This window comes from Cryptomeria japonica, chromosome 3 (genome assembly GCF_030272615.1).
Source record: "Cryptomeria japonica chromosome 3, Sugi_1.0, whole genome shotgun sequence".
In the NCBI taxonomy this organism is placed as follows: domain Eukaryota; kingdom Viridiplantae; phylum Streptophyta; class Pinopsida; order Cupressales; family Cupressaceae; genus Cryptomeria; species Cryptomeria japonica.
The window spans coordinates 247,983,874-247,997,253 of NC_081407.1; the positions used below are offsets into that span (position 1 = coordinate 247,983,874).

General features: G+C 33.9%; 1 protein-coding gene across 1 annotated transcript; it reads left to right on the top strand.

Moving 5' to 3' along the window:
- The first annotated feature begins 12,215 nt into the window (after positions 1-12,215).
- On the top strand, positions 12,216-12,665 carry LOC131037200 (brassinosteroid-responsive RING protein 1-like). The gene has a single exon (XM_057969269.2). It carries the CDS (start codon positions 12,216-12,218, stop codon positions 12,663-12,665), a length of 450 nt encoding a protein of 149 aa, XP_057825252.2.
- Positions 12,666-13,380: the final 715 nt, after the last annotated feature.

The following is a 13,380-nucleotide window of genomic DNA, read 5'->3' on the forward strand; positions in this document are numbered from 1 at the left end:
AATTGGAAAAAGAAATCTAAAGAGAAGCCACAAGATGTACCAGTTTCCGCACCCAGTGTGGAGACCCCTGTATCGGAAAATTGAGCTTTGAAAAGCTTAAGGGGGGACATATCGATAACAATGTTTTGGACCCCCGGAGTATATCGGTAAAGTGTTTTTATCGATATTGGTTACCTGTCGAACGACAGAAGAAAGAAAGTGGTAAAAGGTAAAATTAGGGTTTGTACCCTAACGGTAATGCATTTATTATGGTAGGTAGGAGCATGTATAAAGGCGACGCTTGTAGTCATTTTTACTTACCTATTTTTGAAGAAGCATTTGTCTAACTTGAGTAGTGCAACAAAAGCGATCAATCTTGCATTCAAAGAAATCCAGAAAGAAATCTTGTGCAAGACCCAACAGCCATTTCAAGTTATCTAGAGTGGAGGTTAGAGTGGTAAAGAAAGATTTTGGAGAAGTGTGTTGTGCTCGACATCGATGAACCCTAGTTTAGAGTGAAAAGGTATTTTTCATCGAATCACTATCATTTGGAATTATTTAGACATGGCCTCTACATCCAAAGTATCTTCTTGTTCTTCCGCACCTGAGGAGTCATCTGAATCTCTTAGGAAGAAGTTGAAATACAATGCCCTATCTCAAATTCGCATCGGAGTCATTGGCGAAGGGGATGTTTCTGGTTATATTGATTGCAGACTGGAAGACCTAGGGTCTCTAGTGATTCACTCCCAGTTGAGTTTGTTCTGTGGAAAAGGTAAGAAGATTAAACCAGAGTACAGCGTGATCGAGAAGAAGAAATTCCACAATGTAGTATATTTTCTCGAGGAATTCACAAAAGATCATATAAGAATTATTCTTAGTTGGTTTCATGGTGACAAGATGTATCTTGAGCGAACCCATGATATCACACCGAAGGCAATCCATGTCGTGACCGGTTTCTGCAATATTGGAGAAGTCCCTGTTCTTCGTAAGATCACAAAATCCAAAGTGGAAGAGCTCACTATTTCTATGTCTGATAAGCAGGAGATGACTCTAAACACAATAAGAGATGACTTTGTGAAGTATGCATGCATGGTGATCAGGTATAGAGTATTCTATGCCAGCAGGATGAATTTTGTTCCTACAGCTGCGGTGAATGCGGCTTATCGAATGATCAAGGAAGATGCAGAGTGTGACTTGTGTACCTGCATGCAAAAGCAACTCATGGAGAATTTGAAATCCATCAAAGAGGACAAGGCACTAAGGTTCAAGTTCGGTCAACTACTTGGGTTGTTTTTCTACTTTCAAGGGTATTTTCTAGGAGTTGGTGATGTTCAATGGTCAAGTGACCTACCGGTTACAAGACAAATCAAGGAGAGTCTGCAAGAAATGGGATCTACTTATCCGAAGACTCTGAACAGGTATTTTGATGAGTTCAGATTAAAGATGAACCAGACAACAAGGCTATTAGGTGACCTGGTTAAGAAGTATGAAGATGATATTTGTTTCACGATCAAAGTGGATCATTGCATAATGGAAGCAGTTGAGCCAAGAAAAGATGAAGTTGAGCCTATGGGCTATGAAGTGGTGAACGATATACTTATTAGGTATGCCTCTACCCTACTTGCTTCACTGCTTGATCCAAAGAAGAAGAGGACCGGTAACTACTCTGAGAAGGTTAATCCTACTAAAGTACCGAAGCAGAGGAAGAAGAAAGTTGTGCCATCGATATCGGCAATGGTTGCATCTGCTGCCAGTTCAAAAGTGACCAAGAGGTCACTAGCCAAGAGGAAACCGGAGGCTATTCTGCCAAAGGTATTTGAGAGGAAGAGGAAAACCAAGAACGAAGCACGGGATTCAGAAGACACTGAACTGGAAGCTGAAACGAAGAAGATGAGGCAATCGGGTAAGAAGACCAAGCTAACCGGTAATGCAACTGTAACCTCTACACCGATAAATATACACGTTGCTTCTTACAAGCCTATGACACATTATCAAAGGATTATAAAGAATATTAGAAGGAAAATTCTTGATGATCTAAAAGATTATTTTGATGATCTTAACGATACTCAAAAGTAGGAGGTAGAGAAAGAACTCATTAAGTATTTATGTGATAATGATTGGTCTCCAAGTGACATTAAACATATAGTTTCTAATTCTTTGTATGATTCTTTGGACAATAAATGGTGCATTGTCATTGAAAAGGAGCAAGCAATTAGGGAAAAAATTCTTGCTCAATATTTCCCAGATGCTTCCAATTCTAAATTATTTTTTATTCTTGATCGATACAAAGGGATCTTTTTCCTGAGAAAGAGAAGACTTCAGTTACTTGGAGGTAAATTCTTTGAAGTAGAAAAGGACACTCATTTGTAGGCTCAAAAAGCTGTCAAGATGCAAAAGGTGTCTGAAGAAAATCTACAAGCTGAGCAGGTGTCTAGCCAATCAAAACCAGATGAAACCTTCAATGATCAGGGAGAAAGAGTAACTGATAAAAATGAACCTATCAATGTGGATGCATTAGATGTTAAAGGTACTAAACCTGAGGTAGCTAAAAAGGAAAAAGTGGAGAAAGAGAAAGCGAAAAAAGAGAAAGCGAAGAAGGAGAAAGCAGAGAAAGAGAAAGCGAAAAAAGAGAAAGGTGAGAAAGAAAAAGTAGAGAAAGAGAAAGCAGAGAAAGAGAAAGCGGAAAAAGAGAAAGCGAAGAAGGAGAAAATGGAGAAGAAGAAAGAGGAGAAGGAGAAAGCGGAGAAGGAGAAAATGGAGAAGGAAAAAGAGGAGAAGGAGAAAGCGGAGAAGGAGAAAATAGAGAAGGAGAAAACAGAGAAGGAGAAGGAGAAAGACGAGCAAGAGAAGAAGAGACAAGAAGAGATCAAAGCAAAGGAAGGAGGACAAACTCCCGAGACTCCCAAGGCAATCGAAGATCAAGTTCAAGCTAAACAGGTTGATACCACTGATCATAGTGAATTGACTCTTGCCTGTCTCACTAAATCTGTAAACGAAAATGAGCTACTTAGAAGTATTCAAATGGCTCAAGAAAGATTGGAGGAACTAAGAAAAAAGGAAAGATATGATGTTATTCAACTTTCTGTTGATACTCTTTCAACCTTAGTCCCCGATATTGATCTTTCTGGTACCGATTCTTGACTAGCCCAGTTGAAGCTTCTATGCACAATAGTGGGTGATCAAGTACAATCATTGGAAGATGTTGCCCAGGCTACTACAGAGAAAAATCATTCAAACGAACTAAAAGTTGCATTGGTGAAGCAATTTAACGAAGACAGAGCCAAGTTGTTCCATCAAAGAGATGATATCAGTCTGACAATGGCTAAAGGACATAAACTTTTGAGCAAAATCTGCCAGCCCGATGTATTCTGTGATGATGTTGTGAAGAAGAAAGGTCAACTTCAATCGGAATTAAAGTAGTATATAGAGAACTTCAAAGTGCCATTGATTCCTTCACAGTGTATGGACAGACTGTACAGACTCACAGGCAACAGATTGCTAGGATTGATTAAGAGATCTGCAAGCGGAATCAAGATCTGCAGAAGCTTTAGTTGCTTTTATTACCTAAGTTGCAAATTCTTCAAAAGTGTTTTCTAGAACATGGACGCCATTATTGTCACTCAGGAATTGAGCACTATTGATGCCATGGAGGAGTTAGCATTCCAGATGAAAACTGAGAGTGAAATTGGTGCCTCACTCCTAGATACTTGGTCTACAAACATGAAAGAATTTCTAAAAAACTTTAAATTTATTTTTGAAAATTTTTACTCATTATTGTCATAAACATATACTCTGCTTTCATGTTATGCAATATGATTTTGGTAAATCTCTGCGGCATGTTTGCATTACTTTGTCATTGTTGGCAAAGGGGGAGTGGTATTTGAAAATTTTATGCAAATAGAAGTAGTACATGCTTGTAATTTTGGCAAAGCGAGTAGTGTATATGCTTAGGGGGAGTAATTTTGATTATGGCATCATTTTTGTTTTGTAAGCACTTAGATGTCAAATTTTCCTAAGTGTTGCCATCAATGCCAAAGGGGGAGATTGTTGGCATTTTGATGATGTTTGTACTTTGTTGTGATTGTCATTGATGGACACACACTTATTTGTTGTATGAATTATTCTCAACCAGTAGCATGTGATGTATTGTTCAAACTAGTATTATATGCCAATGTATGCATAGTCTTTGTTTGTAGAAGACTATCAATGTTTGCAAAAGGAGCTTACCGGTCAAAGCATGACTGAGGACTTCAAGCGATACGAGGACCCCAAGCGACAGCCAATATTTTTAAGATCAGAGCACTATGTTCTAGTTTACCAATCTTTGTGTGTAAACTGGTAATCAGTATACCTTGTTTTGTTAACCGGAAAACTTGTAAAGTGTGATGAGTTATCATCCACCGACACCGATCCGATGATTTTGTGTCATGTTACAAATTGTGTCTAGATGCATTATACCTAGGAAATTGTAGTATAATCTCATTGGACCAACATGAAATCAGATTCCTATATGAGGACATAATGTCTAGGGTTTTGAGTGTGTTGTGTTAGAAGATTAGGTCTTTGCAAAAAGTATCTTGCGATAGAGATTGAACGTGAGAATGAAAGAAGACTGAAGTAATGTTGCAATGCATTAACAGAGAGCAATCAAGGATCTAACTAAGCATTTTGTGCTACTTTCTAGATCACTTTTTGATTACTAATCTCTTTGACAAGTCAAAAAACCCTTAACCGGGTACGCTCAGTTAAGCCTATTCTAAATCCTCTAACAAGGTGGTTCACAGTTGTGGATCTAAAATCCTTTAACAGGACTTATCTCCTAACAGAGCTCAGGATTCCTAACAGGATTTGTTCTGGAGAAGAACATTGTAAGGCCTTGACCAGTCTAACGTTAACCAATCTAGTCGCTATTTTGTGGATAGTAGACTTGTGAATTTTACTCGCCGTGGTTTTTCCCATTTGGGTTTCCACGTCAAAATATCTTGTGTTGTGGTGATTGTGTTATTGTGGGTGAATGCTTTATTTGTTATTTGTCTTGTTTGTGTATTAACCGGTTTATTGTTTAAAGGGCTATACCGGTCTGCAGTAAAATTGCTTAAGTGTTTGGTAAGGTTTTTGGGTATACTAATTCATTCCCCCCTCGCCCCCCCTCTTAGTATTCATCACAATTAATTAAGTACCCCATGCTTAATATTTTCAAAGGGTCACTATCCCATGTAACTTAAAGGTAATGAGATTTTGGTTAGAAAAATGGTCTCTAAAGGCACTTTTCGCAATATCTTATTATGAATAAGAATTGGGACATGTGTTTCTCATAAATGGTGATATGATTAAGTTGTTTGATAGACTTATCCAATGTATACTAGAGGCTAGGTATGTAAACCAAGGCTTGAAAATAGAAAATTACCACTAAAAAATGAGTCTTGCAAGCCATAATAGTTTTAAAAATAGAATCAAACCTTGAACTCTCAAACACATTTGCATATTACATTCTTTTCCCTTGGGAGCCTCTACCATATTATATTTGTTGTAAATGAACTGAATGAAAATAATGAAAGTTCTTAGCAAACCATCTCCATAATGCCATTCTTTTCATACCATCATTAGGCACATAAGTATTTATAATGTCAAAATATTAGTGGTCAATCACTAGAGAAAATGATAGAAGGATATAAATACAATGAAATTAATATGAACGTGCCATCATGACCTTCCTCATGTTGTACGGTGAAATAATTGGTATGAAACCAAATTATGTGCAAATCTCACAGTCCTTAATAGAAAAAGAAACAAGAATGTGAAAGCATTGAAGCAAAGGGCAATAGAGAGGTTCAAAGCTGAAAAATTGATGGAAATATCATAAATTTTGGATTTGAAACTTAAAAATATAATAAATCTCATAAATTTTGTCTTATGGTTTTGGATTTGACCCTATGCAAGGTAAAACTCTACTTCGTTGCTCACACAAATAATCTTTGTCTATTCTACTATTTTTTCTAATTTAGGAGATATTGATATATAGAAATACCTTGGATAGGCTATCATTTTTTCAAAAGGATACAAGTTCAACTAGGTTGAAAAGGTCATCCCTTAGAGATGTAAGTAGATTCTTTACTCTATTTAAAGCACCAAATCCAAGTGTGATGCAATTAACTATTCCTTCAATGCTAGAGGATGAGAGAGAATGCTTGAGAAGATGCCTAATGAAATGAATATAATTAAATCCCTTTAAATACTAACATGTAGCATTAAATTTTGTGAAAGTTGTGCTTATCAATTTAAGATTTGCAAATAAAAGTGACCATCAATCAAATTTAAAATTTCGAAAATAAAATATGAAACTCAATGACCACAAAATTACAAAATTAGATATAAAGAACAAACAACTATATATAAAACTACGTGCATGAGTAAGACATGGATCAAAATACAAAATTAAGACATGTATCAAATTGCATGAAACACCTATGAGTGATAGGTAAAAGAAATATTATACACATTTGCTCAGAATAAATAAAAAATCAAGTCAACATTTACTTGGTCCTTTAAAAGAATTCCCTAAAATACTTTGATAATTCTTTGGAATGAGGGAAAGAACATTGAATTGTACGTAAAGGAATAGTCTACCTAAGGACGTCCCGAAAAAGCCAGAGCACGCTGTATTCACAATGTTAGAAAAAGCAGATCATTTCACATTTTATCATACATTTATGTGCACAACTGAAGCGGCCTATTATCTGGAAGATTCCTCCGCCATGGGATTTCCTGTAAATTGCCGTAATATCACTATACCCATGAGATCTATTTGTGGCAAGAACTACAACAAATTCCCTTTTCCATTTCTGCATCTTCTTCTTCAGGTGAGATGCTTAAAAATAGGTTACCTGTCATTACATTACCGTAATGTTGCTTGAGCTCTTTTGAAGAAGATGATGAAATCAGTATGCATTATAACTCTTACTGATCATTTCATGAGGGTTAGGTTGTTGTATTTCTGTGCATTTTATTTACTCTTCCAGGGATTAAAACGAAAGCTTGATTCATTATTTCTAGGTTTAATCAATCAAGTTCCTTGATGATCTTGTTATTGCTTTATTACAACACATTCCTATAAACATGGGAATATACATTGCATTAATTATCTTATTTGATGTATTCAAAAGAGTTATAAGGAGTAAGATTATGCTATTTGATTTCAATCATCAATTAAATGATGATGAGTTATAAATCATGTTCTGAGAGGGATAACTTCTGTTTATTCCTATATTCATAAGATGCATGCATATAAATAGAAATAATGACCACATAGAATAGAAGACATTTGCAAATCAAGGTATTCAAATAGCTAATAGCTAATATATGTAAAATAGAATAAACTCTTTGAGATAGAATACCATCACTTAATGATACCTATGCCTACAAGCAAATCACTATAATAAGAATTATCAAAGTCAAAGTCATGTGTCACCAATGGCCCTTCTTCATCTTCTTTTCTTTGTGCAACCAACTACTCCTCCATCAACCTTTCCACTTCAACATCAAATAAATTTATTTTGGATTCTCTTCTTTTCTTCTTTCTACAAGGTTTCATCCTTGTCTTTCTCAAACCTCATCATTAAACTTGAGACCATTACTATACATGAGTACTTGGAACCCATATATTAGTTCCCAAACCTAGACATGAGCATTTGAACCTAAACACTAACATTTGTTAGAGATCAATTTTAGGAGCTTTCTTTTATCCTTTCATATTCCTCTTTCAATCTCATATTCTTAGCCAAACACGTCCTTATGATTATATTGTCTATTTCAATTTCAATTATTTTAAAGTACCAAGCTCTCATGTTTAATTCACTTAGCATACATCTAATATTAATGTTCATATTTTAACTTGGCATAGATCTAGATCTCATGTTTTCTTCAAATTTGAATTTATTTCATATCCCATTAATTTCTATTTCATTTGATATTTTCAAATTGAAATCAAATAACATTTCATTCTAGTTTACAACCTACGAAGATGCAAATATAGAAATTGTGTTTCTACCCATACTAAGAGAACCAAGGATGGAGAAGGCTTTTGGCTCCAAATTTTTATAAAGCAAGGAACCATTTTTATAGGAATCCATTAACATTGTGCGAGAATACTTATTTATGAATTGTCCAACTTCTATGAATCAGATTAAATATAGGTGATATATAGTGATGAGCAACTGAAATATATGCAATGCATAAAAAAATTTAATAATTTCAATAGCACTAAACATATACAAAAAAATTTAAAATTTTCGCATAACCAATTTCGACTCTTTGATGTAAAGAACAATAAAATTTCTTTATTGGTACAACTTAAAATGAGTTTTGTCAGTTCACACTATTTTTATACTTAGAGCTTAAATTACTTTCAGTTATTACATTTGACTAGTCATCACTTTGTTGCCATGTTCGTCCAATCTTTGACAGGAACTTATTTTCTCAATAGCCCTTGGTTTAGTAACATTTAGAGACAAAGAAAGCGGGAAACACCATTCTATGGATCTCAAAAGCCCTAAACCATTGAAAATAATTATATTAATGAAAATGTAGACTAAAGCATCCACAAAAGGATTTGAGGATTAATTAAAAAGAAATTTCTAAATCTTAGAGATTTAATAATAGAAAGAATATGCAATCAAATGCTATTTTAAGTTTTCTTAAAATCCACGAAGTGAGGAATATGATGCATTATGAAGAAGTTTTAACCCTCTCTATACCTTCCTAAATGCAAATGATATTATCAAGAATGTGTCATCTCTTAATAAAATTCATCATCTTGGATACATAATAGAAGGAAGAAGATGGTGGATGGATATCATCACTTGTGGCATTGGCCATTATATTGTAAAAAGTATTAAGATTGAAAGTTCAAATTTGTGTTCTGCTTTTACAAATGAAATGGGCAACACTCATCTAATTTTTTAACATGAATAGCTAAAATGTAACATATATGTTTTGAATTTTGAAATGATATAAATAAATAAAAAGTAGATATCTTTAGTGTATTTTATGTTTACGTCTTTATATTAAAAATAATTTGAATGTATTTTTGTGAACTTGGTGCTAAAATTTAGCTGCTAATAAAATGTTAAAAAACTAATTTTAAGTGGGATGTCACTTTTTATATAATAAATTTCATTTTTTTTCCTTCATTTTTTCTGTATTAAATCTTAAAAGTTGTGTGTACATTGAAAATGTTATTGTTTTGATCATACATAGATTTTGTCTTAACTATTTATCTAAAACAAAAAGAAATATATTTTCTCAACATGAAATCTCTCATTTAGTGTATCATGTATATTTTTTAAAAGATAATCAACCTAAAATTTTGGTGTGAATGGCCTAATTTTTAACAATAAAAAATATAAGCACTAAATAAAATATTTTAAAAAAATAAATTATACTTATAGATCTACAGAAAAAAAATAAAAATCTTATTCATGTGAGAGCATCAAGTGTCTCAAATAAAATTAGCTTTTTATAAATTGGTCTCTTGAAAGTGATACTACATATGTATTTATTGAACACTTCTACTTGAAAAAGTTGTGATGGTCTAGTTTAGTTAGAATGACTCTAGCTAGAACGTGTTAAGAAAAAATAAATTTCAATTGAAAATGCTAAAATTCATTTGTGATCATAAGTTGGCTTAAAGTTGGAAATAACTTTTTTTCACCATCGAGAAATGTGACCAAGATGAAGCCTCCTATTTTCATGGTTGATAACTTGTCCCTATGACTTATTTTGAGAAGCCTCTTAGCATACCTAGAGAAGGCTAAGACCAATGAAGTGTTATGTAGCCTTGAAGAACTCACATGTGTGTTGCAAATGTGATTGTTGCAGATGAGACGGTGTTGTTAAGTGGCTGTCATTGATGTCAACATATCGGTTGGCATTGATGTCTTTGTTGTTCTTGGTGTTGGTGATCCAAAATATGTGTTCCCCGAATCTTTGATGCTCTGAAAGATGTGTTGGTGATTCGGATATTTCAAGTTACTAGATATGATGTTGATCGATGGCATTCATGTGTATCTTGGTCCCGTTCTTATCTTTGTTGCATTGGGTGATGGTGTTTGGGTCCAGATTGAGTTTAGAATTCGAGGATGTGTAGCGTTTTGTGGTGTAGTGTGTGTATCATGATTTTTGGGTCCGAAATTTTTCATGATTGTAATGTATTGATCTGACCGTTGATGTGTGTTGTGGTGTGGTCTGCTACTCATTCCTTCCCACCACTAGAATGTTTAATGTTGACCTATTTTAGATCCATCTCTTGGCCGACTTGGAAGATTATGCTTCCCAGAAGACAATATATATATGAGGATAATCTAATTGTGTTAGATGTAGAAAAAGTGTGACATTGTTTTGAAGATATGCAAGATTGGAAAGGAAAGATCGGACTATTAGTGATGCGAGTGAGTGTGTTGGTTTTGAGGCACCAGAAGCAGTCTAGTTTGTGCAGATTGTGTTTCAGAGGTGGATTATTTCTCTCTTTCTCTCTTTCTTTGGCAATGAGTCTTTTCTGGGTAGTGAGCCCACCTACAGTGAGCATTCTAGCAATGAGCCACCTTTTGTAAAAATCACCTTAACCGGTGTTTAGTATTGAGAACTAATATTCTCTATGATTTAAATTCCCTTCTTAGGTTTTTCACGTCATATCTGGTGTTCTTTGTGTGATATGTTGTATGTTTATGTTTTCATGCTATATCTATGTTAATAAATTCTATTGATTTCGATCCAGATGTTAAAAAGATTAAAGAAATCATTTTGGATATTCCACAATGTGATGTCATCCATCCAAGTGAAAGAGATTTATATTAGTCATCTAAAGTAAATGGTTAATCGTAAGCTATTTGAGTGAAGTGGCTCAAGTTGAAAGAAACAATATCTAAGAATTGTAGTAGAGTTTGAGCATTCTTAATGGTCTCTTCCTACACTTGAAAAACTAGCCTATAATAATTCAAAAAGATCTGGATATATCGAGGTGGTTAGTAAGTCTTCCACATGAGTATATTGAATGGTTTTGATTTGAGTCCTAACTTGTTTGATGCACAGAGGTTTAAGAAAAAAACTAGAATTTATTACCATATTTGATCCAATAAAGGAAAGCTCTAACTTGATCACCTCTGGATCTATCGTATTCAATAGTATTGTATTTGAAATTCATAGCCTTTGTCGAAAGCTCTAACTTAATTGTGACGAAATTCTGCAGCTGCAACTACGTCGTCCCTGTGACGTCATTATCAGAAAATAAAAAAGACGACCTGCAAATCCTGTTTTGTCGTATATGCAATCTACCTCTTTTCCAAAAAATATGGCAGGAGACGTGCAAATTATAAAAAATTAATAATGCAAATTGACAGCCACCACCTAGTCAAACAACAAATATTAATTGTCCCACAATGTTTTAATATGATTAGAATGAAATTAAGACATGTATCAAATTATGAATGATAGGGAAGATGCCAATAGTTGTTATCTTCATTTGCGACTTAATTGAGAGACTCTAAACAAAACATTGGATTTCTACATTTTGTTTTGTTATCTTCATATGCGACTTAATTGCTTTTAGCTATTGTTCTGGCTTTTGGGTAGTAACAAAACGCATTGTGGGATCAGTTATGTGTGCAAGCATCAAAAAGTGGTTATTTCAAAGGGTTGCATGATACCTACTTAAAGATGCCCTAATAACAGTGCACTAGAACCACCTCAAAAATTGCCAATAGATTTAGAAATGTCCCAATAGTCATGCGGTATGGATACCAATAAAGTTGAACAACTCCTCCAATTAAAGTCTAAAAATTCTAATTAATGAAGGTAGAGATGAATAACTATTGATATATGTGAAATTTATTAATGAATTTATATTAATAATAATTTTTATTATTTCTTTAAAATTAGTAATGAGAAGATTATGTGAGAACAAGAATTGAAACATGCACAGTAAACGATAAATTAAAAAAATCAAAGTAAACATTTACTCGGTAAACTGAAAATATTAGAATAATTGCTGCTTTGGAACGAGGGCAAGAACATTGAGTTCTTCGAAAAGGAATAGTCTACCTAAGGACGTCCCGGAAAAAGCCAGAGCACGTAATATTCACAATGTTTGACGAACAATACTCTCTCTTTTTTTCTATCTTTCTCTATAAGTAAAAGCTGATCTTCTAACATATTATCCTACATTTCTGAAGGATTCCTCTGCCATGGGATTTCCTGTGAATTGCCGTAATATCACTATACCCAGAGTTCTGCTCTACTTGGCATCGGCCATGTTGTATATAAAGACTGGATTTTGTTGCTTTCTTTCTGCTCTTGGCCTCAGCGAACCCCCAGAGGATGAGATCTATTTGGTGCAAGAACTACAACAAATTCCCTCTGACATTTCTGCATCTTCTTCAGGTGAGATGATTAAAAATAGATTGCCTGTCATTACATTTAGAAATGTTGCAGACAAGTTGGTTAAGATTTCTGAGGATTTTGTGTGCGCGATATGCTTGAGATCTTTTGAAGAAGATGACGAAATCCGAGAACTTTACAATTGCTGCCACATATTTCATAGAAATTGTTTGGATAAATGGATTGATGTTAATGAGGATACCTGCCCTTTCTGCAGATGTCCTCTGCTTCCACCGATTGAACGTGTTTATAAATGATGTGAGAATGCATAGACATCTGCATATTTGTTTTTATATAGCAGATTATAACATTTTGAATAAGTATGTATCTAAATCACTCACGTTATGGGATTTAATCTATTAAATTCATCCATCTGTGAGTCGAATTTGACTCAAATCAAATGAATACTTTCCAAAATAATGATTAGAATGTTTTGTTTTGTGCATTTTACGATTTCATTTACTTCTTCTATAGATTAAAACAAAATGTCGATTCTCAATTGTAAAACTGGAATTAATGAGTATTGGTTGATTGGACCAGTCATTTTATGCTATTTGCTATCATATTGGTAAAAAGTTCTATAATATCAAGTGTGCAATAAAGTATTGTTGTATACATTTGAACAGAACTTGGCTTACACAACATATTCTTAAGGTTTTATTTGTTTAGGTGGTTCATTTGAACTTAGAAAGTCAGACTTATAGGTAGGTTGTAGATTAGAGAAGTTAGTATAATTTCATATGAGCCTCCTAAGCAAGTCAAATTTTAATGTGTGATATTGAAGTCCATTTAAATTCATGAAATTCATCCATGAATCTGATCTGACCCAAAATGTTCTTGCAGATGAACGCTTTTCAAAATTATGGTTAGATTGTTATATTCTTGTGCATTTTTACAATTTTATTTACTCTTCCATGGATTGAAACACAATGTTGATTCTCAATTGTAAAACTAGAATCAAAGAGTGTTGGT